This window comes from Amaranthus tricolor, chromosome 2 (genome assembly GCF_026212465.1).
Source record: "Amaranthus tricolor cultivar Red isolate AtriRed21 chromosome 2, ASM2621246v1, whole genome shotgun sequence".
Classification (NCBI taxonomy): Eukaryota; Viridiplantae; Streptophyta; class Magnoliopsida; order Caryophyllales; family Amaranthaceae; genus Amaranthus; species Amaranthus tricolor.
Genome location: NC_080048.1, coordinates 36995966 through 37021444, shown reverse-complemented (window position 1 = coordinate 37021444; position 25479 = coordinate 36995966). Strand labels below are relative to the sequence as shown.

At 33.6% G+C, this 25479-nt stretch overlaps 2 protein-coding genes, 1 long non-coding RNA gene and 1 pseudogene across 5 annotated transcripts; 3 read left to right on the top strand and 1 right to left on the bottom strand.

Moving 5' to 3' along the window:
* Positions 1–1531: 1531 nt before the first annotated feature.
* Positions 1532–4212, top strand: LOC130806692 (60S ribosomal protein L11-1). Of its 2 annotated transcripts, XM_057671874.1 has the most exons (5): positions 1532–1667; positions 1783–1890; positions 1974–2016; positions 3263–3458; positions 3883–4212. In XM_057671874.1, the coding sequence occupies exons 1-5, from the start codon at positions 1665–1667 to the stop codon at positions 4079–4081; spliced, it is 549 nt and encodes a 182-aa protein (XP_057527857.1). In that variant the 5' UTR covers positions 1532–1664; the 3' UTR covers positions 4082–4212. The 2 variants fall into 2 exon arrangements, with proteins under 2 accessions (XP_057527857.1, XP_057527856.1); XM_057671873.1 differs by lacking the exon at positions 1532–1667 and having other exon boundaries at positions 1777–1890.
* LOC130805779 (pentatricopeptide repeat-containing protein At1g73710-like) lies at positions 4143–13153 on the top strand (annotated as a pseudogene).
* Positions 13154–14946: 1793 nt separating this feature from the next.
* LOC130806738 (uncharacterized) lies at positions 14947–19148 on the bottom strand. Of its 2 annotated transcripts, none has more exons than XM_057671934.1 (4): positions 18951–19148; positions 17583–17653; positions 15945–16028; positions 14947–15278 (listed from the first exon to the last, which is right to left on the bottom strand). In XM_057671934.1, exons 1-4 carry the CDS (start codon positions 19060–19062, stop codon positions 15258–15260), a joined length of 288 nt encoding a protein of 95 aa, XP_057527917.1. In that variant the 5' UTR covers positions 19063–19148; the 3' UTR covers positions 14947–15257. The 2 variants fall into 2 exon arrangements, with proteins under 2 accessions (XP_057527917.1, XP_057527916.1); XM_057671933.1 differs by having other exon boundaries at positions 14947–15281; positions 18951–19146.
* Positions 19149–20228: 1080 nt separating this feature from the next.
* LOC130806640 (uncharacterized) lies at positions 20229–21905 on the top strand. The gene is made up of 4 exons (XR_009040335.1): positions 20229–20478; positions 20577–20704; positions 20874–21700; positions 21797–21905. It is a non-coding gene; the product is annotated as an uncharacterized LOC130806640 (long non-coding RNA).
* The last annotated feature ends 3574 nt before the right edge of the window (positions 21906–25479 follow it).

Below are 25479 nucleotides of genomic sequence, written 5' to 3'. Positions count from 1 at the left end.
TTTCAATTTGCAAATTGAATATTTTGTTCATTATTGTTGTCATTTGAAGTTATAAATACATTGATTGTTTGTTACATTCTATTGATTTCATGATTTAAGCTTACGTTTTACACATGTGTAATTGAATTTTATGATTTGGTTTGTATGAATATAAAGTGTTTGATGAAATGCTTCAATGAAAGTTTATTACTTTGTTGGGTTAGTTTAATGGTTTTAGTATATATTAATGGTATTTTTAGCTTTATATTTGAATTGAAATCACATGAAAAGCATGTTTGTGTTTGCAGAATATGGATCATTATCCCGTTATAGAGTATTGGGGTAGGGAAGTAAGTTATACTGGATCTGATGTTGTGTATAATGGAGGATTAAATACAGTGATGTTTATCCATCGTCAGAATACTAATTTTGAGGTGTTTCATAGCAAAATCTGTGATGTAATTGGTTGTGATCGCAACTCTTTTATGTTAAAAATGGAGATGAAATACCCGGTGACTGGGAAAAATGTGTTAGTCCCGATTAAGAATGATGAAAGCATAAGTGCTCTTGCTTATGCGGCATCACAAGCCCCTGGAACGGCAATGGAGGTTTATGTTGAATTGGTTGCAAATTTGAATAATGCGAGGGAAGTCATGACTAGCATGGAACTTCCTGAATCATGTCCTAGTGAACGCCATGATACATTCACAAAAATGTTAAGTAACCCAAATTAAGTTAATGAGCACTTGGATGAGCTTACCTCTCCAACTCACTCACGTGGCATTAGTGGTGGTGTAATGAACACCTTCTCCACGAGTCACTTGGGTAGGCGTAATGCAAACGAGGTTGATTCTTTAGATCAGAAGGATGAGCATATTGATTCTGATTCAGAGGAGGATGATGAAAGAAGAGAAGCTCTAAATGCAGCGATTAGAGATGGTGCTCCATCTCAAGACTGGCTTAGAATTGATGAGATTGATCAAAGATTGATTGATGCATGGATGACCTGGAACGATGACATAAAAAGCCTTATAGTCACCCTTAAAGATTAAATAATTAATTAATAAAAAGCCTATTTCAAAGCTCAAGTTATATAGACCAATCGATTTTTATGTAAGGAATTCTAATTAATGTAATTTATATCAGGTTTTTGCCGTATTTAGATCATTTCATACAACAATTTGTGAAACAACTAGTCTCTTGAGAGACCATCTCTTTGAAAGACGTATCTGAAGCCCAACCCGTTAAAGATTAATGTCTACTTACCGTATTCTTGATGTCTACTTACATTATCCTTAATGCGTACTTAGCGTATTTTTAATGCATACTTTTAACATCTTAAATGTCTACTTACATCATTCTTAATTTCTACATACAATATTTTAAAATATATATGATGGGTCGATTCAATTAGAGACGATCTGTCACAAGAATTTGTGTTTGTGAAATCCATTTACAAAACAAATGGGCCACGCCGATACAAACAAAGTAGAGAACTCAAAGAAATGATTGATACAAAGCCCAATATCACGTACCAGCCCGAAAAAAAAAAACGAAACCCACCTTCTCACACTCACATAAAACCCTAGATTGCGCATCGCTTCACATTAGGGTTTTTTATTCTCCTTGGCTAACCTCACTCTCTCCCCCTCTTTACCGTCGGCTGCAACCTCAAACTCACAAAAATGGTGGATCTTCAATCCAAACATTTTCAATTTCTCAATTAGATTTGATTTTCTTGGTTTATTGCTATTATTATTGGGGTTTATTTTAATAATTTGTGTTTGTAATTGAAAAATGCAGGCGCCGGAGAAGAAGTTATCGAATCCCATGAGAGACATCAAGGTGCAGAAGCTCGTCCTTAATATCTCTGTTGGTGAGAGTGGTGATCGTCTTACTAGAGCTGCTAAGGTATATTTTTTCAAATCATTTCACCTAAATTGAGTCTTTTACTTTTCAGTCTATGATTCGATTTGTGGGTTTTGATGTTAAAGGTGTTGGAGCAACTCAGTGGCCAGACCCCTGTTTACTCCAAAGGTAAGAATGTTATGTAGATTATGGTTTATAATTCCGTTTTGATTTGAACAAATGCTAGATTGGACATATTGTTATTTGAAGGTTATGATTGATTTGTTGCGTTTGTTGGATTTATTTATATGTTGGTTGTCTTGGAGTTCAGCCTATAATTAATAAATTAATTGGTAATGGGCTGAGCTTAATAAAGTCACTCACTTAGATTTTAAGTTTAATTGTACCAGGAATCAGAATCACCCATTCATTGCAGAGCTCTGTTCTTCAATGATTTAGTTCTTGAAGATAGTTTACCCGTAGTTGACAATTGGTACTTGTATTATTATAAAACTCTTATAAATTTCGTGGGTAAGTTAATAACTAGCAGTACATATTTGGGGATGCAATTTGGAGATGTTTTTGTAGTCAGGACTAAACTACTAATGATTCTATGTATGAAACTGCAGCATTTGATTAAAAGTAAAGATCTGGAAAGTTTTTTCAGAATCAGTATTGTTTGTTTTCGTTCATTCACTTGGCACTAAAATGATTAATCGAATGGTTACTTGTGTAGTAGAAAGGTATGTTAGTGCTGTTTGCTATCTTTTTTTATAGTGTTTTCCACTTATGTTTATGTTTTCAGGTATGTTTTGATCTTTAGTTTAGAAACTATTTGTTAATATGAGTATCGATTTGCTTTGAGTTGTTAAGTTCTAGGTGGTCATTCTTGACAAGCTTATTTGTGTAAAAAGCATGTTGATGTATTCTATGTAGCTGTAGCAGTCTATAATTTACCGTTCTCATTTACTTGTGTAGTTGTGTTTTAGTTGTGTTTGAGTACAAATTGTGATTGTTAGTGATGCCTGTTTTTTACTTTTTAAAGTTCTATAAATGAATTCCCCATCTCACTTGACTACACCTGTGTTTTTTTGCTTTCCCTCTATACTAGTACTTTTAGCAATCAATTATATTTTTTTTATAGCATTTGCATCACATTGTCAAAATAAGGCTGCATCACATTTTATCTGCCAAGTTGATTAGATCCTTAAAACTAGTAAGCCGATACAATCTGCAACTTAAGGTGTAAAAACTGTGTTTGAGGTTGGACTATGGATATTTCATAGTTATAGCAAATATTTGGCATACAATCTGCAACTTTATGTATACCCGTTTCCAAATCATCGTGATTGCAATCATAACCACAATTCTGAAATCTGAACTTTGAATATGTTGATGTGCAATTTATCGATCATGGTTTATTTATGATCTACAGCCAGGTACACTGTCCGATCATTCGGTATCAGACGTAATGAAAAAATTGCTTGCTACGTGACCGTCAGAGGAGAGAAGGCAATGCAACTTCTTGAAAGTGGCTTGAAGGTCAAGGAATACGAATTGCTTAGGAGGAACTTCAGTGACACTGGATGTTTTGGCTTTGGTATCCAAGAGCATATTGATCTTGGAATTAAGTAAGTAGTTTTTTGTTATGGGTATAATATCTTCTGCTTATATCGATTTTCGAGTGTTTTTTTGATTGGTCATTCTTAATCCTGTTTAATCATGCTGTATAAATCATAATAACAGTGTTAGCTTTGGCCTTCGAGACTGTAGCTTTTGATTGCGATAATTGCTGATGTGTCACGTAGCTGTGGTTTCCGTACTTGTATCGCATGACAAAATATAGCTACTACTTACTAGTGGGTATAATGAATGTTGTTCATGATCAAATCTTGTAATTATGTTACATTGTTATGAAATGTTATTGCAAATTTGGATAATTACAGCACACGTTGTGACCTTGTAATTGTTTTACTCGTGTGCGATCATTCGTTTGTCTAATAATATTTGCCAACTTAGTCTATGTTTCTGATTGTTTTGTTTTCCTCGCATCAGATATGATCCATCTACTGGTATTTATGGGATGGACTTCTACGTTGTGCTTGAGCGCCCTGGTTACCGTGTTGCTCGTCGCAGAAGGTGCAAGTCCCGTGTTGGAATTCAGCACAGGGTCACTAAGGAAGATGCCATGAAATGGTTCCAGGTCAAATACGAGGGAGTTATTTTGAACAAGGCCCAAAATATCGGTTCTTAAAAACCACATGTGTTGTGAAAAAAAGGTTAACGGTTTTGTAGTTTTTTCTTTGAACTGATCTATGGTTCTAGAATTTTTGTTCAAATCATATTTTTATTTGATATCAATCTGGGTTTTGCTTGTCTGATCTATTTCCTTGTTCTGTAATTGATTTTTCGTCCTGCGTTTGTTTGCTATTTATGAAGTTGCATTTTACAATAGCTTTTAATTATTTCTTGGTATAGGTGTTCATCGAATTGATTTCGGTTTACATGTACCGGGTTGATTTAAGATTGAATCTTGTATTCATATTGAATTTTACCCAGAGTTTAAAATCATTTTAAATACATTTTAATTATTTTTCAGAATTCGGCTATGAATTGCGAATTACTAATTATTATTAATCGAGTCAGTATCAGATTAAGTTGTTAGTCATTTTTTAATTGATGATGAGGTTTCTTTATTTAAAGCAAAATAGTGAAAATGCAAATCAATTAGTGATCATTATTAAATTGTTACTTTTACTTGTTTGACCGGAAATTAAAATTATAAAGTTCTATCAATTTTCATATAAATCGATTAAAAGTAGTTAAATAAACATTGACCATTGATTATTAACTCTAAATATATGAAACTATGTATTTATAAAATTTATTTTATTAAAATATTTATGACTTTATTAGAATAACTAATAAGATGATTGTCTATGAGTCAATCATATTTCTATGTAAAAAATTGGTTCAGGTTTACAGCAGTTCGATCTAAACTTTGTTCGGGTTAAGTTGATTTTAGCCGGATCGAGTTCGATTTTGAACATTATTCGGGTCGAATATGACTCGGGTCGGTCACTATTAAGTTCGGGTAATCTCAGTTAATAGTTACGTGTCGGTTAGAAAAATCGGTTACAGCTCGGGTTCAGTTCTCCCATTTTTGGTTGTCAACCGGTTCGGGTATAGCTTCGGGTCGGGTAATATCGGTTCTATAAACCTAAAAAAGGAACACGTTTTCGGGTCGGTTTACTTTCGGTTTCGGATCGGATGTTCGGGTCGGATCACTTTTGAACTGCTCTACGTATCATGCAATAATTTTCTTTTTTTAATATATTTTTTTCAATCCACATTTAAACTTAAAAGACCAAATCCAATATAATGTTGTAATTGGTCTTTAAAGCTTTGATTTCAATCTTTTAAGTCTTTGAATTGGTTTATTAAGTCTTAAATTTGGCCTTTTAGAACTTGAATTTGATCTTTTAAGTCTTAGATTTGGCATAAAAGTATTGAAAAAATTTGAAACTTTTTAGGGTCGAGGACTATTTGGCCTATTCATAAGTGATTGCATCCATGCAACTGTTGCATATAAATTTGATGGAGGAAAAGTGAGGATCATAAACATTAAAAAAAAAAAAACATATTAATGGAAAATTAGTGGAAAAAATATAAAGATAACAAGTACAACTAATAAAAAATATTAAAATGAAGCTTGTAAAAGATATATAGGAACCATAAATATTATTAAAATATTAAAATATGACGATGAATAAGGGTATTTTTGTCGAAAATTTATTATAAAAATAAAAAGATTTTTTATAGGAATAATAAATGGAACAACCAAAAATAACAAATGAGAACAACTTTAGGAAATAAAAGGAGTAATATATAACATCTCATTTATATATCATTTGTATTAGGGGTGTTCAAAACCGGATATTGGATCGATTCGGATCCGGAAATCCGAATATCCGATTTTTCGTACACTTGAAAATGTGATCCGGTTCTGACTCGGATTAAACCGGGTATCCGGATTTACATAAAAGCACTTTCCGTATCCGACCCAAATATTTGGTTTGGAAACCGGGCACCCACTCCGGATTATCCACTTTTTACTAACCGGGTAAAATACCCGGTTTTAAGAACCAGATATCGAATAATCCGGGTCGGGTTTTCCAAACCGGATATTTTTGAATGCCCCTAATTTATATGTATAAAATAAAAAATGTGGAATATTAGAGTGAAGAATAAAGAGTTTGTAAGGGCGAAGTCAGAATTTGAAAAATAAGAGGTTGAAAAACTATAAAAAAATCTAAATAATATATAATAGAAAATTTTATAAAAAAATAAATTATAAGAGTAAATTACGAAGATAGGCCGCGTCTCATATATTTGTTTATAATCCATCTGCCCATACACCCTAAAACTTACAAATATCCTAAGACAAAAATATTGTGGATGGTGGTTCTTCCTTTATTAAAGTAACTTCTTCTTCATCATCATCCTATCCAGTATATTTCGTTCATAAAAAAACTATGGAGAGGGTCCGGGGAGGGAAGGACGGCGGCAACTCATACCCATAATGGAGAGCGCGGCCAAAGGAGACCCCCGGCTCGAGAAAGATAAAGAGACGTAGCTATGCGGGAAAGATAAATTAAATGCCTATACATAAAATAAATAAGTAAAACCAACTACGAAAAAGAAAACAAAAACTAATAAAGAAAAGAGAGAAGCAAGAGAGCAAGAACACCAAAAGGTAACCTAAGAGGACATCAGTAGTCTAAAACATGGATATGGCGCCTCCAACTACCCCTATCCCTAGTCAGGCCCTCAGAGAGGTTTAACTCATGCAAGTCAACTTTTATTTGCTCATCCCAAGTTCTCCTAGGTCTTCCTCGACTCCTCTTACCCTCTACTATAATGCTTTCTACCCTCCTCACAGGGGCTCGAAAGTCTTTCTCTACACATGTCCAAACCACCTCAATCTATTTTCGCGCATGTTTCCAGAAATGAGGGCTATCCCTAGTTTGTCCCTAAACTCTTGGTTCCTAATTCGATCCATCAATGTGTGCCCGCACATCCACCTCAGCATGCGCATTTCTGTAACTTCCATCTTATGTTCAAAAATCTTCTTTACATGCCAACATTCGGTCCAATATAGCAGAGCAGGTCTGATTGCCGCCCAATAAAATTTTCCTTTTAACTTGCTTGGGAATTTCCTATCACATAGCACAGCGGTGCTCGCCACTTGAGCCAACTCGCATGTATATGATGATTTACATCTCCGTCAATCTATTCATCCCTTTGAATGATCTATCCCAAATACTTGTACTTGGTCGTACTTTTAACAACTGCTTCATCAATGGACACCTCTGATTCTCCTACCGATGATGTCCCACTAAAGTCATAGTGCAAATACTCAGTCTTCGTACGACTAATGTGCGACCCATTACCTTCTAAAGCCTCACTCCACATATTCAATTTATTACTAACCTCCTTTCTAGTTTCTGCTACCAACACTATGTCGTCAGCGAATAGCATGCACCACGGTATTGTCTCACAAATAGATTTTGAAATTTGTTCCATAACGACAGTAAAAATGAAAGGGCTTAGAGCCGATCCTTGATGTAGTCCAACTTTAACCGGAAAAGGCTCTGTTATCCCCATCGGTGTTTGAATGTTAGTCGAAACTCTGTCATACATATCCCGTGTAGCCTCAATGTACACTAAGGAAATACCTCTAGCCTTGAGGCTATTCCAGATGACACATTGTGGTATGCTATCATACGCTTTCTCCAAGTCAATGAACACCATATGCAAATTCTTCTTTCACTCCCTATATTTCTCCATCGGTCTCCTCAAAACATGAATTGCTTCAATGGTTGACCTTCCTGACATAAAACCGAATTGGTTCTCTCTAATCACCATTTCCTGTCTAATTCTCCTCCTTTTGATCACTCATTATTAAACTAACTTGTGGTGGAGAAATAATACTACAATCCAACACATTACTAAGCTTACTATAAGTCTACAATAAGCTTATTTATGGTAGTGCAACATGTCATGTGTTTGTAATCATCTATTTATTTTATATATTACGATTAAAATGTATATGTTTTTATAATATTAATATTTTATAATGTTTTTCTAATATTAATATTTTATAATTTTTTGGTTACGTATAATTTTTATATAAATGATCAAAATAACATATTAAATTGTGTAACAAATCAAATATAACAAATATAATGAAACATCATAAATATATTATAGGCCACAAAAATTAAATATTTGGACAATCTATACACAATAATCACTTTATTTGAACTCTCAAGCTCTCAAATACTCAAATTTCAAAATCTGAAAGTTAAATATAATTGTTACTTGTCTACCTTACATTTTGTCGTCATTACTCATTAGCAATGTATTGTAGTACTTTTAAACATTTACTAGTGGAATGACAATTTAAGAAACTCTCGAGATTTTTATGCGATTAATTTAAGACTCAAATCAATAGTTCATAATTAGTTATAGTTAATGATCGGTGCAAGGACGAGGCAGAAGAGTAAATGGTAAGTAGGAAAATTGGGTAGTACAGATGTTTATGGTGCAATCAATGAACAAGACTAAGTTTTAAGTTAATGATGATTTAAAGCAATAAACAAAGCATTAAACAACTTTGCACGAAGAGTATAACTTACAAGGTTCACTAACAGGCAACAGATTACGTCCTTACTAACGTTAGAGTTTGTATTGGTTGTGTTTTAAGGACAAAAAACAAAGATTGAAGAACATTACAATAGAGAGGTAAGTGTTTTATGGACTAAACAAATGCTAGGGCATTAGGTATATATAGGCAAACTTAAGGATAGAACCCAAATAACAATATACAAAAAAAGAGAAAAAATAGCATTTAACTACGCCCGATTGAGTGCTGCATGCTCGAACGAGCACATTAGGTGCTCAACAGGCTGCTTAGTCTTGCTTTGCTTGCTTCCATACTTCTTTCTACAACAGTCCCAATACAAATCTTTTACTTGCACCTTAAGGAGTAATCCGTATGCAATCAAATATACTTGTTTTAGCACCCATATTGTGTGTGTATTATATCAATTAGTAAATCCTAATGATGCTTTAGCTAATGATAAACAAATATTTGGGTGAGCCAATAATCTTAATAATAAACAATTATTATACACGAGTATTTTAATTAATTACTAATAATCTTAATTTATTAGTACTTACTTCATTAAAAAAGATTTTGGCCAAAATTTCAATAATGCCTTCACAATTTGAGTTATGTAGTTTAACAACAGAAATCCAATACCGTAACAAATATCAAAAATTGTGGAAACATTATCTAAATTGATTTATGACATACTTTTCCTTTTATATTTCTGTGATGATTAGTTTAAATTGAATATCAAAATGAAATCATGATTTCAAAATTTTAGAAATTTCCAAATTAATAGTCTTGTATAAATATTTATTTTAATTAATATTATTAATATAGCAGTACTTCATTATTTCAAAATTATTGGTGATATGCTAGGAAATAGTAGTATTCATTACTAGTTTAAAAATAAGGTCTTTAACTTATTTTGAAAGCAAATAACACTTTTCAAAAAATAGCCCTTAGGTCTTACATTTCTCTTAGCTACATTGCACTGTCTGCGAAGAAGTTCAAGTGAGAACCATCCTTATATGAGAACCGTGAGAACCAATCTGTCTAACAAAAAAGTGTTACTTTTTTACTAAAAATGTGTTACTTTAGGCAAAAAAGTGTTACTTTTTTTGAAAAAAAATGAATACTTTTAGGCAAATAAGTGTTACTTTAAGAAAACAATTTTGAAAAAAAAAACTCACAAAATTGTGTTACTTTTTGCATAAAACGGTGTTATTTTTTGAAAAAAACGTATTACTTTTTTTTTTAATATTTTTTTCTAAATGTAACTTTTTTTGTTAAAAAGTATCAGATTTTTTTAAAAACAAAAGTAACAATTTTTGTGCAAAAGTAACACCTTTTTCTATGAAAAAGTAACACATTTTTATAGGAGAGGTTGGTTTTCGCAGTTCTCATATAAGCTTGGTTTTCATTGGAACTTTATATATATATATATATATATATATATATATATATATATATATATATATATATATATATATATATATATATATTCATTGACTGAGAGTATATATTTTCAATTAATTTTTATTATTTAAAATGCTAAAACACAAAAAACAAACATACCCCAGACCATATGTACCCCTTAAAATTATTTATGTACTCTGTAAATTAATTTTTTTTCTCACATCTTCCATTTGAAAATTTTAAAATGTTATTCTCATTTAGAATCATTTTATTCTAATAACTAATAGAATTCAAGGAAATTATTACATTTAGACTCTAATCTACAGAAATTAATTTACAGTTTAATTTCCAATGTATTTACTTCATACATACCCGATGAAATTTAATGACATCATTACACTTTTGATCAATAGAATCTTTATTTTTTATATTTTTCACAACTTTCGTAGTATCTATTATGTAATTATTTATCTTAATTTCTTCCCATATTTCAAATAAAAAGATAAAAGAAAACAACTGATGAATTGAGGCGATGTTGGATTCAAATGGCAAGTGATAAGGTTCTGCCTAGTAATAATACTTATAGTATGCTTGTTGATGTATATGGTAAAGCTGGTATTGTTGAAGAATCTCTTATGTGGATTACGCATATGAAGGCACGAGGAATTTTCCCGGATGAGGTAACTATGAGCACCATTGTTAAGGTGCTTAAAGATGCCGGGGAGTTCGATAGGGCTGATGGATTTTATAGAGATTGGTGTGATGGAAAGATAGATTTTGAGGGTTTAGATTTGGGTGATGTACATGAATTTCAATCACAATCTAAGTTGAAATCGATTAGTTTAAAGCATTTTTTGTCTACCGAGTTGTTTAAGATAGGGGGTAGGTACTTTCCTTCGAACAAGGATATTGTAGAGACGGAACATACTGCTAGAAAGCCTCGGCTTTCAGCGACGTATAACACGTTGATTGATTTATATGGAAAAGCTGGTCGTTTGAACGATGCAGCCGATGTGTTTTCGGAGATGCTTAAGTCTGGGGTGGCACCTGATATAATTACATTTAATACTCTCATTCATATTTGTGGGAGTCATGGCCATTTGTTGGAGGCTGAAGCTTTGCTTGAAAAGATGGAGGAAAGGGGAATCTCACCCGATACGAAAACTTATAATACTTTACTTTCTCTTCATGCTCAAGCCGAAGATATTGATGCTGCCTTGCAATGGTATCGGAAAATTTGAAAGGTTAAACTTTCTCCGGATGTGGTTACGCAAAGAGCTGTACTCCATATGCTGTGTGAGAAGCAGATGGTTAGTGAAGCCGAAGCTGTGATTCGAGAGATGGCGATGTACGATAAATTTGTTGATGAGCATTCTGTGCCTAGTATTGTTAAGATGTATGTAAATGAGGGATTGCTTGAGCAGGCTAGAATCTTTCTCGAGAAGTACATGTCGGGTGGAGGATTGTCGTCAAAGACTTATGCAGCAGTTATGGATGTGTATGCCGAGAAAGGTATGTGGGCTGAAGCGGAGGGCGTTTTCTATACAAGAGGGACGTAAAGGGAGCAAAGAAGGATGTTTCGGAATATGATGTGCTGATCAAAGCGTTTGGCAAGGCGAGGCTTTATGAGAAGGCCTTCTCAGTCTATAAGGGCATGAGGAATATCGGAACTTGGCCAGACGATTGCACATATAATTCACTTATACAAATGTTCTTAGGAGGGGATTTGTTGGATCAAGCTAAGGAAGTTTTGACACAGATGAAGGAAGCTGGATTGATGCCGCATATGCAGACGTATTCTGCTATGATTGCTAGCTTTGTACGTTTAGGCGTTTTATCTGATGCTATTGCTACCTTCCGACAAATAGTGAAGGATGGATATAAACCAAATGAAATCGTTTATGGGGCTTTGATCAATGGCTTTGCCGAATCCGGAAGAATCAAAGAAGCATTAAACTACTACCAGATGATGGGTGATGATGGAATTCCCGTAAATCAGATAATCTTGACTTCCCTTATTAAAGCGTATAGTAGGGGAGGCCTCGTAGAGGGGGCTAAAGAGATCTACACGTTAGTGAAAAAATTGGAGGGCGGTCCTGATGTAGTCGCTTCAAATAGTATGATCAGTTTATATGCTGATCTCGGAATAGTTAACAAGGCCAAGGTAATATTCGATGATTTGCGATTAAAAGGATTAGCAGACGGCATTACTTTTGCGTCCATGATGAACTTGTACAAGAACATGGGCATGCTTGACGAAGCTGCAGAAGTTGCCGAAGAAATGATACAGGCTGGTCTACTCAAAGACTGCCCGTCGTATTCCAAGGTAATGGCGTGCTATGCTGCAAATGGGCAGCTAGCGAGCTGCGGAGAGTTGCTATACGAGATGATAACCCGAAAAATCTTGCCTGATTCCGGGACTTTAAAAGTGTTATTCACAGTACTGAAAAAGGGTGGGATACCAAGTGAAGCAATCCTGCAGCTCGAAACGTCTTTCCAAGATGGGAAGCCTTACGCAAGGCAAGCAGTCATAGCGTGCGTTTACTCTGTTGTCAGGTTGCATTCTCACGCTATTGAATAGTTAAAAGCATTTGCAGACGCGGTATACCTTGATGCGTTCGTGTATAACGCAGCAATGTATGTTTACGGAGCATGTGGACAAACTGATAAGGCGTTGAATCAGTTCATGAAGATGCAAGACGAAGGGTTAGAACCTGATGTTGTTATGTATATTAATCTCGTAAACTGCTATGGAAAATCGAACATGGTCGAAGGAGTAAAGCGGATTTATGGTCAGCTAAAATATCAAGATATCGAAGCCAACGAATCTTTACTGAATGCCATTTTGAATGCTTATAGAAATGCAAACAGGCGTGATCATGCTGAACTGCTTAGTCAAGAGATGAAAATTGGGTTCGACTTGAATCGATACTCGGAGTCTGAACCGGAGATGGATTCCGGGGATGAAACTTAAGATAACCATAGCTTGGAATGTTTTGTGGATGTACTTATTATCTTGGATGATATCTTTAGAATGGTGTAAAAATGTTTAGTAAGGTAGTGTGATTAGACTTGCAGTCTTACAAAAGAGAGAAAACACTGATGTACTGTCAAATTGACTGCTACAAATGAACCTGATAGTTGAGTTTCTTCTGTTTGGAAACAGTGATTTTATTTGTAAATTTGGAATTGGTTTAAATTTCTTGAAAAATAATAAAACTAAATAAATTTAGATTTGAGTCGATTTCATCATTGTTTTAAAAGTGGTTAAAGTTGAAAATTGTTAATTACTTCTTAGTCCTTAGACTTTGTAATCTTCAAATTTTTTATTGGAAAAATTACCTAAAATAATCTAATTTTTTTATGATTTTCTTACAAGAATTCCACCTATTGATTAACTATGAATAATTTCAATTTTAGGGTGTATTTGCCTGCAATAGTAGGTAATTCACCAAAAAATTAAATTGAAATTTAATATAATATTTTAGAAAATTTTAAAAATTCACATAAAAAATTTTGAATAATTAAAAAAATCATATTTTTTTTAAATATTTTTTCACATTTTTTTCGACATTTTATTTTAATTTATCTTTTTTTTAAAAGGGAAATTTCACATGGTAGCATCCAATTTTCATAAAACGCTAGTGGTAGCACTTTTGTAAGATTTTTCCTCATGGTAGCATCTAGTTTATGCATTATCTAATTGCCATAGCATTTTCCGTTAAATTTTTTTGTTAATTTCCGTTTAATTCATTATTTTGTAAGATTTTTCCACATGGTAGCATCTAATTTTTGCTCTCAAATGTTTGATTCACCATTTTAACGTTTAACTCACCGATTAATTTATCAACGTTCTTAAATGTTGTAACAATTAAGTAGATATGTATTAGGGCTCGGAATGCACTTTTTGAACTTATGAAATAAACCTTTTGAGCTTATAAAATACGCCTTTTTAATTATTTATTAATGTTTGTAATGCACCTTTTGAACTTTATAATGCCAATAATTTGAATGACAAAAATTTGTTACAACATTTAAGGGCTTTGATTAATTAATCGGTGAATTAAACGTTAAATATTGAATCAAACATTTGAGAGCAAAAACTGAATGTTACCATGTGGAATAATTTTACAAAATTATGAATTAAATAGAAATTAACAAGAATTAAACGAAAAATGCTACGATAGTTAGATAGTGCATAAACTGAATGTTATCATGTGAAAAAATCTTACAAAAGTGCTACCACTGGCGTTTTATGAAAACTAGATTCTACCACTGGCGTTTCATGAAAACTAGATGTTAACATGTGGAATTTCCCTTTTTAAAAAATAAAATTGCTATAACAAGTCATCGGGTTACCGAGTTTACTCTAGGATATTACCTTCTAAAGTTGGAATTATTCATGGTTAATCAATAAGTGTGATTATTGTAGAAAAATCATAAAAATATTAAATTATTCTAGTTAATTTTTCCTTCTTTATTTGTGATTTCATTTTTAAAATCAACAATTTAAAATAAATTATTTATTCTCAAACACACCTTACTTAATTTTTATTTTTCTGCAAGATAGTGCCTCAGATTACTTATATTTCAATATATCCTAGAGTAACTTTTAGTTTTAAATTTTTGTTAAAACTTCTAACAAGTAACATCTCTCCCACCTTACTGAGAATTAAATCTTATCTCGATTGAAGTACCATTTTTCTCGGTTAAGATCACGAGTTTAACAAGTAACATCTACCCTGTAATCCCAAAAAAAAGTGATTGTTGCTTTCCTATTAGTTTCAAAAATTAGCACAAGAAAACCAGTCACTTTTGTCTTCAAGATCAAATAGATATAAGATACTACTACTTTCTACTCTAAGGTCAAAACCACTGCCACTTCAGACTTAATTTTTCTTAAGTCATAAGTGACAACCCCAAGCCTCAATTATCCTACAGAAAGCACAAAATAGCTTAAAATTCGTTCGCTAAGCTAAGCACAACTGATCTATAAGCCTCTTGAGACACGAGCAAAACAATCCATGAGCTAGAAAAAATGTGTATTATTCGTCAATCCATTGTTGTCAGATGAAGTAGCATCAAACAGGTAGAGGCGTAATATCCTCAGTATCAACAAAATAAGTTATAATTTGAAATCAAGGGGAAACAACACTAATCATAGGAATGAATTGTTTTAGAATTCAACATTTAGAATAGTCAAAAAATGCATTTCATCACATTCATTCGCTAAAGCCATGATAACCAGCAACAATGGGAATGCCAAAGGATATCCACCTGGTTGAACAGATTTGATTGACGACTTTATTGCAAATGCATCTCGCGGTACAGAAATGCTCTAATGGGAAGCTTCTGCCACCTTCTGGAGAGAATGAAGCAAAGTTGTTCAAGAATTAATAGATCATATATAAGACAGTATTGCAGCAAATAAGTGTCAGTATATCAGAGACGTATATAGGAACAGAACCAAAAAGAAACACATACTTTGTGTTCATTTTTTTAAAAAATAGTAAAACTTAAGTTATCTTTCATCTAACATTTATTTACCCGAATATCATTTTGTGGCTTCCACCTAGGCTTGCACCTAAGCAAGGTTAGATGTACACAAACACACAACTTTGCCCTTGTAAAAACAAAGATGTTTCCTACAGACCCTTGATAGCAACTGTCTTTCATGATTTAAAAAATTTTCTTCTCCTTCTTGAGATAAATTATACTTAATTACTTGGTGATAACTGATAAGTTATTCATGATGTGTTATATTGAAGCTGCAATCTAACTTACTCAATACAAATAATGACTAATTTGCTGGCTAATCCCATATAGTAATGTACCTATGTTACTAATATTATATAGAGATGAAAGGGGTTCTGCTCTACATAGTCATTTCAAAATTTTCAAGTTTCCTTTATGCAATGAAAAAGATGTTTGACGTGCCAGCATAATATGCCAAGATGGTTCTTATAATTCTGCCAATTCAGCTTCAAAAAGCCTTGTAGACTATATAGATAAAAGATATAAATACCTCTTTCTTGTCTTTTCCCCCAGCAAAGAACTTGTAGCCTCCAAATATAAGCAAACCCCATCCAGAGAGGGAGACGATAACAAACTACATAAACATATTCTCGAGTTAGTAGCTCCTCTTAAGTCTAATAACTAAATGCTAATTAGCAATAGACAAGTGATTGAGGAGAAAACATAAACCTTATCAACCAAAAGATATGGTAAAAAAACTAAAAACCAATCAAAAACTTTCTCCAGCAGACATACAAGATTTCAGCTTGAATTCTGACCCATGGTCATATAAGATAAGCATAGCTCATAGCCCTTTGGGCTATATATCAAAATTAAACGTTTAATATCTAGTCTACTCCTAACGTTGCTATTTGATGTTCTCATTTTTCATTTTTGGCAGTTCCATGTGTTGTTCCCTTTGGAAGAATGCTCGACCAAATAGTCATCAAAAAATTCAATGAAATGTCAAATATATCATTAGTCTGTGAAATTGACCTACCATGTTCACAAATTCTTTTTGACAATGAAATGAGATGCAAGCAAATTAAAGTTGTTGCCAAAAAATCAAAATCAAATTACACTTCCTCTCCCCTTACTCCCTTTGTTTTCTTTTGGAAAGGATGTCTAACATAACTTTTTTTTAACCAAACATAGGAAGGTCTACTTTTTCATTGCACTTCCATTTCTTTTATATCCAAATCATCTCTACCAATTGGATTGTAATTTGTACGCCAAAAACAGCTAATATTGTGAAACTGAACACAACTTAAAACACCAAATTGTGCTACTTAGGCATGTCTATGACGGTAATATTCAAATCTTCGGCATCCTTAAACCACACAACTTCACTTTTAAGACTGTTAGGTGCATATCGATGCAGCATCATGCTACATCCAACATAGTAAACGCTTCTTGGTCAGCAATACTAACATCCTTCACATAATAAACGGCAATTGCTTTTAAAAATGGAAACAGAACTATCTTAGATTATCAAAAAAGTTCTTTTAAAAGATTATAAATGGAATTCGGGCCTACATTGGTGACATGAAAGAAGAAAGCATCATGGCACGAAGTAGGAACCATCAATATTTTTTGTACATAACATCTTACAAACAATCTGTCAGCCTAATCAGAATATTATTAATACATGGCAATTGGTACAACGATCAGGCGATCACATATTCACATGAAAGTCCCAAGAATAGTTTATGGCTACTTATTGGAAGTGATGAGCAGACATTCGTGCAGGGGTATTTGATCAAATACCGAGGTATTCAAGATCCAACACAAAAAGTTCTACAAGGTCCTGAAAATGTAAGCATGCTCCAAACCCAATCTTCAACCTATCCCTTTCATTTGAACACCTCACTGCACCGTGCCTTTTTAAGACTATGCAGCGACATATTTACTCTCCAAAATGTACACATATTGATGCCACATTTTGTTTTTGAAGAAAGCTTATAGCTAACAGATGTAGACTCAATCACATATTTGTGTATCAAACAGTCTCCAATAGAAAAGAAACCAACATCATAGAATATAAAATAGTTTCTAAAATCATTACAATTCAATATGAACAGATCACCAACGCAGGCTCTGTAACATGTCTACACAAAACAATAAATAATGATCCATATTGAAAACTTACTTGTTCTTCCTTCCAGCTACCAGGATTCATTGGTTCTTGCCAGCAGTTTACCTTAGGTGGCCCATGGTGATCTGCAATAAATCAAAGGTCCAGTGAAAAACTGTGAATAATGATTTTGAAGTTGACAACCTTCACAACATCGTACTATTCTAGTGGGACTACACATTGCACGCACTTCTCAAGCAATAATAGAACATAAATGTACATTATATTAACATTAACAGTTTCGCAATGCATGAACAAGATTTCACATGAAAAAAATGAACTAATGATACCTATATTTTTCAAGGAAGAAAAGAAACCAAACTTTTACCTCGTCCATGGACAAAATTAGTTGTCACCTCATTGCAACTTTTCACAAAAACAAAGTTATTATACAATTTCTTCCATACAAAACTTGTGTATTTATTCTCACTCTATGACTTAATTTGTATTGGGTATATATTTTGGATTACAAGGTAGGCTGAGGGAAAGAAGGGCTAGGTGAGAATCGATTTTACGACCTTGCCCGACCCGATTCTCTTGTATTCGACATCGATTTTTGGACTTTGCGTGAGGTACTTGCTCCAACTGAGACAAGATCCTATTCTCTTGTATTTGACATATTGGAATTCAAAGATTTTCTCAAAACCCAAAACTGATGAAACATATAAGTATATGACAACTACTTGCAACAATCCCAAAGTGTTATAATCTATATAATTCCAATAAAAAGCAGTTAGATAATTTTCATTGTAAAACAAAAATCTACACTTATAATGTGTCCTAAACATGAAAATAACAAAGTTTTCTTTCCATATCTAGCAGCAAGATGACAATATGGATGACATTTCCAACCAGGTAAAGCAAGAAAAAATGATAATATCATAAGAGTTTTGCGATAAAGCATATTTTTATTAAAAAGATTTGAAAATACTTATTAAAATGAGTTATTATTCTAACTTTACTCTAGGACTTTACAAAATAGCAAAACAGATAAAAAGGCAAAGGTTAAGAATTCCTATCAAAAACCATTCCCGTGAAACAAATGAGAATCACATTATTCTTTATCTAAGCATAAATACAAACCCTAAACCGATCAAAAAATGCATAATAGTACTCCAATCATTATTCCGATATATATCATTTCTATCGAATTCTACTTCACACCATGAAATAAAAGCAAGATCACCAATCAATATTGAACCCTATTTTCTAACAATTATGCAATCAGGATTGACTTTTTATTCGATAAATGTTTCAACAGAATTACAACTACAAATTCCAAGACCTAAAATGCGGAGGTAAAAGCGAGATCGAAATATCCAAATCTACAAAAACCAAATTATAAACGAATCGGATAACAAGAAATCGAGAGATTAGAATTACCGGCAGCACCAGCGAGACCTCGGCGTTGAACAAGATGAGGGAAAGGCTGTTGAGAAGAGATCCGAGTAATGGATGCAGCTTGACGAGCAGCCGCCACAATACGAGCTGCCATGGCTATGCTGAAGCGGAGGAAAGAGAAGACGGTGAGTAATACTTACAGAAACAGCGTCACGGAGAGGAGTGGGAAAAGGCAGTGAAAATAAAAAACAATCCTTAAACATCGTCTCTCTTTTCATTTTATCGCCACCTCTAATGAAATTACGAATTTATCTCTGTACTTTAAAAAACTACGATTTATCCACTGAACTTAAAATTTCCTATATATGCTCCAATCTCACTAAATAACTCCTTTATCACACACAAAAAACAAAATTACAATATAAAATTTTTGGAGCAAAAACTAAGAAATTCAATCCGCAAATAATTAATCGAGGTTTTCCTACGACTGAACCACGGTTGGCTCGCGGTTTTCCTGCGACTTTCCTATTTTTGTTTTGTTTATCCCTTTTTTATGAATAATTAGTATTAATTTTATTTATATTATTATTATTATTATTATTATTATTATTATTATTATTGTGACTGTTATTATTATTATTATTAAATTTTTATTTTTGTTTTAATTATTATATTTAATTTATTTTTTTAATTATTATTATTATTATTATTATTATTATTATTATTATTATTATTATTATTATTATTATTAACTTTTTTATATTCTTTTGAAAATTATTTTTATTATTTTTGTTGGTGATGTTGTTGTTGTTGTTGCTATTGTTACTGTTAGTAAATTTTTCTTTAATTTTATTTTTAAATATTGTTTTTGTTATTAGTGTTATGATTATTATTATTATTGTTTGTGTTATTATTGTTATGATTATTATTAATGTTATTAATTTGGTTAATATTGTTATTATTATTATGATTATTGTCAATTTAGAAAATTAATTACAATAATATTAATAATAATACTAATAATAAATATGTTCTTACATTATATTTGTTGATAATGATTAGTTAAATATTATTGTTGCTAATTAATTATTGTCTTTTGTTCATGTGGTTAATTTAACGTAACGTTTGATTATATTTATTTATTAATAATAGTTAATTAAATTATCAAAAATTATAGTAAATGGCTGGTAATTAAGGAAAAGGAAAGGGTTTTTTTAGACACCTATTGAGCGGTAATAATTCTAGGCCTATCCTGCTCAGAGGGGACCCTCATGAGAGGGGGGGGGGGGGTAACGCGTTCTACTAGGAGGGCTAGGCAGGAAGAGGCTGCCAGATACAATGAGGCCCAACGGTTGAGTACGCTGAACCAAGTGCGTACTCCTTTTGATGACCAGGCTAGCAGCCTCCAGAGTAGTTGGGGGGCTTCTAGTGATGATGATGATGCTGATGATGTTGAGTACCTAGGCGATGTTGTTCGCCCAGTAGACTGAACTGTTGTCCAGGGGTCCGACGGGAGATTCGCACGTCCCCGCCCTAGTTCTTCAGGTGCATCTGAAAGCAGATTGGAATAGTTAAGTTTTTTTAATTTATTTGTTTTCTATTATGTCATTGTGTTATTTAGATGATGTTTAATATCTTATTCACATCCTTTTTCCTTTTTTTTTTCAGTTTCTGAATGAATGGCCGAGTCGAGTCGCTTCATTGGCGAGACTGTCTTCTATTGCGGAAATGAATCCCCGGGAAAGACATGCTTTAGATGTATACCTTAATGATGTTAAAGATTTATTCGTCGAATGGTAAGCTTTTAAGGGGCATGGCTCTTCATAGTCTGTATTTAAACTTTTAAGGGGCATGGCCCGCGGGATAAAGATCTAGACACTTGACCAAGAGAAGATGATCTGCTATATTCAAATGCGCTTTTAATTTTTTTCAGGGTTTTGCTTATGGTTGGTCTTCCTTTTCTAGGTGGACTTGCGTAAGGCTCAGGTATATCGGCTCCATCAGGGTGTAGTTCATACTCAAGTACCTGAGACAAGCGTCGTACAACTGTGGGATCAGATTTTAGGACTTCATCGACCAGAAATTGAAAGTACTCTTTGTCATTGGCGTTCGCATATCGTACTCCTTCATTGGTGTCATCTCCTACCTCTGTGTACGTCAAAGTACTCCAGAATGGATGAATGTCATCCAAATACAAAGCACCTTGTGAACCGATGGATATATATAAATAACAAGCACACGACAATCCATAGGTGTGTTGAAGTACACAACCGCATTTGTTAAATACAAAATCACCCAAATCTAACATACGGTTATGCTCAAGCCGCAGCTGCTCCAAGGCATAGATAGATACGTGGCTATATAAAGGTCTAAAGAAATGTTGTCGCAACGACCTTGCTACAGAATTCATGGATTCCTGTAGCGCTTGTCGGATCCTGGCTTGCTGGTTTGTAATCTGTGTGTGTGCCCTTTTGCAGGGTATCAAATGAGCTATTACCGCTACCAAGGTAATACTTGAAAGACGAGTGTTGACTTTCAACTATGCTGGTAGTCTAGTTACCCATGTGTAAACATTCATTCGTCCACGCACGCACAAATTACGTTGACTGGAGGCATGGAGTAGGTTCTCTTATAGTGCCCGCCATGGTGATCAGGCACTTCGTCGAGCATCTGTTCCATCAGAGGCTGATCCTAATTACGTTGACTGGTTCAGAGTGTGCTCTCACCCATACATCGTCCCCGGCGAAGGACCGAGTGTTGGTTTTGGTCCAGCTGAAAGCAGATTTGAATACGTAAGTTTTTTTAATTTATTTGTTTTTTATTATGTCGTTGTGTTATTTAGATGCTGTTTAATATCTTATTTACACCCTTTTTCCTTTTTTTTCCAGTTTCTGAATGAATGGCCGAGTCGAGTCGCTCCATTGGCGAGACTGCCTCCTGTTGCGAAAATGAATCCCCGGGAAAGACATGCTTTAGATGTATACCTTAATGATGTTAAAGATTTATTCGCCGAATGGTAAGCTTTTAAGGGGCATGACCCTTCATAGTCTGTATTTAAACTAATTTACATTAATGCGTTTATTTATTTACATCAACGCTTTTTACATTAAATTTAATTCATGTTTACATCAATGCTTTTATTAATTCATGTTTAGATCAATGCTTCTATTAATTTACAACATTATTATACACAATGAATTTCATCTACAATTTCTATAGTAATTACGTTTACAATAATTGTAACTATAGACTATCTATAAATTGAATCTCATCTATAATTTCTATACTAAAACTGAATAATGATTTACACATCACGTTACACTATGGACTATCTAAATTTCAGCATCTTCAGCGGTGTTATTACGTTGTGGTGGTCGTAGCCCGCATTGTTTATTCCAGAGCATAATCCAACTAGTAAAATGTGTTTCTATATGTCTGGAAAAATTGCCAGCTGCTTCTCTCCAACGTTGATGGACTAGCGGCAGTGGGGATGAATCGTCGTTCATTAATAGTTGAACAAAATGATTTCCATTCACCCAACATATATGTATAACTTTGTTTACACTATGCACGCCCAGTGCTTTCCTTAATGGAAGAACCAAACAGTTGTACAGCGAACTACCGTCAGCAAAACCATAATAAGCAATGCCAATGTTAAGAAACGTTCCTGCAGAGTACAATGCCATCGGTGCATCCATCCAGTGAATATAAGGAGCAGGTCCATTGCCGTGTGAACCTATTCTGAATATAGCATCGTCTAACAACTCCTGGGATAGATACAAACTTAGGTATTGGTCTCTGTTCATTTGCATTTCTATACACATAGCACGTCTTAAAAGAGGCTATGCCTCCTCACCTCCCAACTCTGTGGCGGCAATAGCTCTAAATCCACAGTTACCATCACCTAACACATCAATCCAATCAAACAAGTAAGGAGGAAAAATGTACGAGATGTAATTAGGCCAAGCTGTAACAAACTAATTTAAATAACGGAAAGGAAAGTCATGTACCGGATAAGTTGAAACCAAACTTAATTCCAACTGAAGATTGCGTTTCTCGACCACTAGATCTACCACTAGATCTCCCGCGGGATGAAGATCTAGACCCTCGACCACGAGAAGATGATCTACTATATTCAAATACGCTTTTATTTCTTCTCAGGGTTTTGCTTGTGTTGGTCTTCCCTTTCTAGGTGGACTTGCGTAAGGCTCAGGTATATCGGCTCCATCAGGGTGTAGTTCATACTCAAGTACCTGAGATAAGCGTCGTACAACTACGGGATCAGATTTTAGGACTTCATCGACCAGAGATTGAAAGTACTCTTTGCCATCGGCGTTCGCGTATCGTACTCCTTCGTTGGTGTCATCTCCTGCCTCTGTGTACGTCAAAGTACTCCAGAATGGATGAATGTCATCCAACTACACAGCACCTTGTGAACCGATGGACATATATAAATAACAAGCACACGGCAATCCATGGGTGTGTTAAAGTACACAACTGCATTTGTTAAACACAAAATCACCCAAATCTAACATACGGTTATGCTCAAGCCGCAGCTGCTCCAAGGCATAGATAGATACGTGGCGATATAAAGGTCTAAAGAAATGTTGTCGCAACGACCTTGCTACAGAATTCATGGATTCCTGTAGCGCTTGTCAGATCCTGGCTTGCTGGTTTGTAATCTATGCGTGTGCCCTTTTGAACAGGGTATCAAATGAGCTATTACAGCTACCAAGGTAATACTTGAAAGACGAGTGTTGGCTTTCAACTCTGCTGGTAGTCTAGTTACCCATGTGTATACATTCATTCGTCCACGCACGCACAAATTTCTCTCTAAGTAAAATCCATATTCCAGCCAAATACTGAACGACCTTTTTGTTCCTAACCGACCACGTAGTCACAATCGATTGCCATCTCTGTTCAAATTCGTCGATTGTAGAACTTTCAACCAAGGGGTTCCATCACTTTTCCTGAATACCTGCCCTTGTTGATTTCTTTTTCTGCCACACAACTTGTCCACCATGTTCTCAACGTCGTTTGCAATATGCCAAATGCATAACAAATGCCGCTCATCTACATTAAACACAACATTCAACGTAATTAAGACATATTCAATAGATAGAACGACAATAATTAATCAACAAAACCTTTTTACCTAGGAAGACACGAATAGCTGCAGATAAACCTTCGTCTCGATCGGTTACAATGACGCTAGGAGTCTGAGCTGTGCCAAAAATATCTCTCAATCCCTGCAACACCCACGAATACGACACAGCCGCCTCATCTAGAATCAAACAGAACGCAACCAAGAAGTTGTGATTGGTTGGCGTCATTCCGATCACTTCACATAGTGGCCACTTATTTTGTTTGTTTTGTACGTTGTATCTATCAACACAACATACGGCCACGTACGTATCATTTGGATAGAGGTAGGATTTGCAACTAATAATCTGCTCAATTCCCCTTCGCTATCCAAGTCTGTCCAAACCACGTAATTAAGTTCTGTGGCCATATAAAGACAATGTTGAAGGGAAGTCCTACCCGCTATCTCTTCTCTCCTTATTGATTGTCTAATATTATATATCTGATTCATACTAGTAAAAAAACCAGGAAAAATTTCTCTAATAGAAGTCATGATAAAGGCCAGTTGCATGCCGGTTGCACTAAGCTGTTGTATGTGCTCCCGAATATTTACATTGATCCTATTTGCCCTTACATGACCATCTCTGTACACTAAGAACGGGTGGTTATGTCTTCCTTTTTCACCAGGACACACCCTTACCATCCAAGGTCTTTCTCCTGGTTTACGACTACTTGCTACAATCAAAAATTTACACCCTCAACTTCTACTTTTAGAACTAGGTCGGGCAGCATTATCTAGATTATGTAAATCACCCCTAATATTACCATAGCGGTGACATCTTAAATACACACTAACTCTAGAACGCCATTCTTTTTGTTTATAAGAAGCACGTGTAAATTGAAAAAACAATTGTTATTGCTATCGCATCGGCCCAACTATGTAATTTATCTAAGGAAACAAATTCCCTATCCGTAATAAATTTACCGGAGTAATCTACGTTGTCTCCTAAGTTTTCAAAGTCCTGCAAATTTGAAATATGAAACAAACCATACATTAGGTCATTAAAAAATTATACATACAAACATTAATAATAAAAACATTCAATAATAAATAAAAATTATAAAATACTTTAATAATTAATATTAAAAAAATAAGTAATACAAATTAATATTAATTAAAAATTATAATTTACTTAAATAATTAATATTAAAAATAATAACAATAAAAAATATAATAAAATAATTGTAATAATAATATAAAAAATTAATATTAAATAATAAGAAAATAATAATAACATATAATTATAAATTATTTAAATAAATAATAACAAAATAATAGTAATGTTAATAATATAAATTACTTATATTAAATAATAATAATAATAATAATAATTAATAATAATAATAATAATAATAATAATAATAATAATAATAATAATAATAATAATAATAATAATAATAATAATAATAATATAATAACAATAATAAA

Bases quoted from the DNA above. Each gene is read 5' to 3' on its own strand.
- LOC130806738 (XM_057671933.1), bottom strand. From the start codon at position 19,062: ATGGCAGCTCGTATTGTGGCGGCTGCTCGTCAAGCTGCATCCATTACT. The intron at 17,654-18,950 runs GTAATTCTAATC...GATTTATTGCAG, and splicing joins AGGTCTCGCTGGTGCTGCCG to ATCACCATGGGCCACCTAAG. The intron at 16,029-17,582 runs GTAAGTTTTCAA...ATGTTTATGTAG, and splicing joins GTAGCTGGAAGGAAGAACAA to TTTGTTATCGTCTCCCTCTC.
- LOC130806692 (XM_057671873.1), top strand. From the start codon at position 1,777: ATGCAGGCGCCGGAGAAGAAGTTATCGAATCCCATGAGAGACATCAAG. The intron at 1,891-1,973 runs GTATATTTTTTC...TTGATGTTAAAG, and splicing joins GTCTTACTAGAGCTGCTAAG to GTGTTGGAGCAACTCAGTGG. The intron at 3,459-3,882 runs GTAAGTAGTTTT...TCCTCGCATCAG, and splicing joins CATATTGATCTTGGAATTAA to ATATGATCCATCTACTGGTA.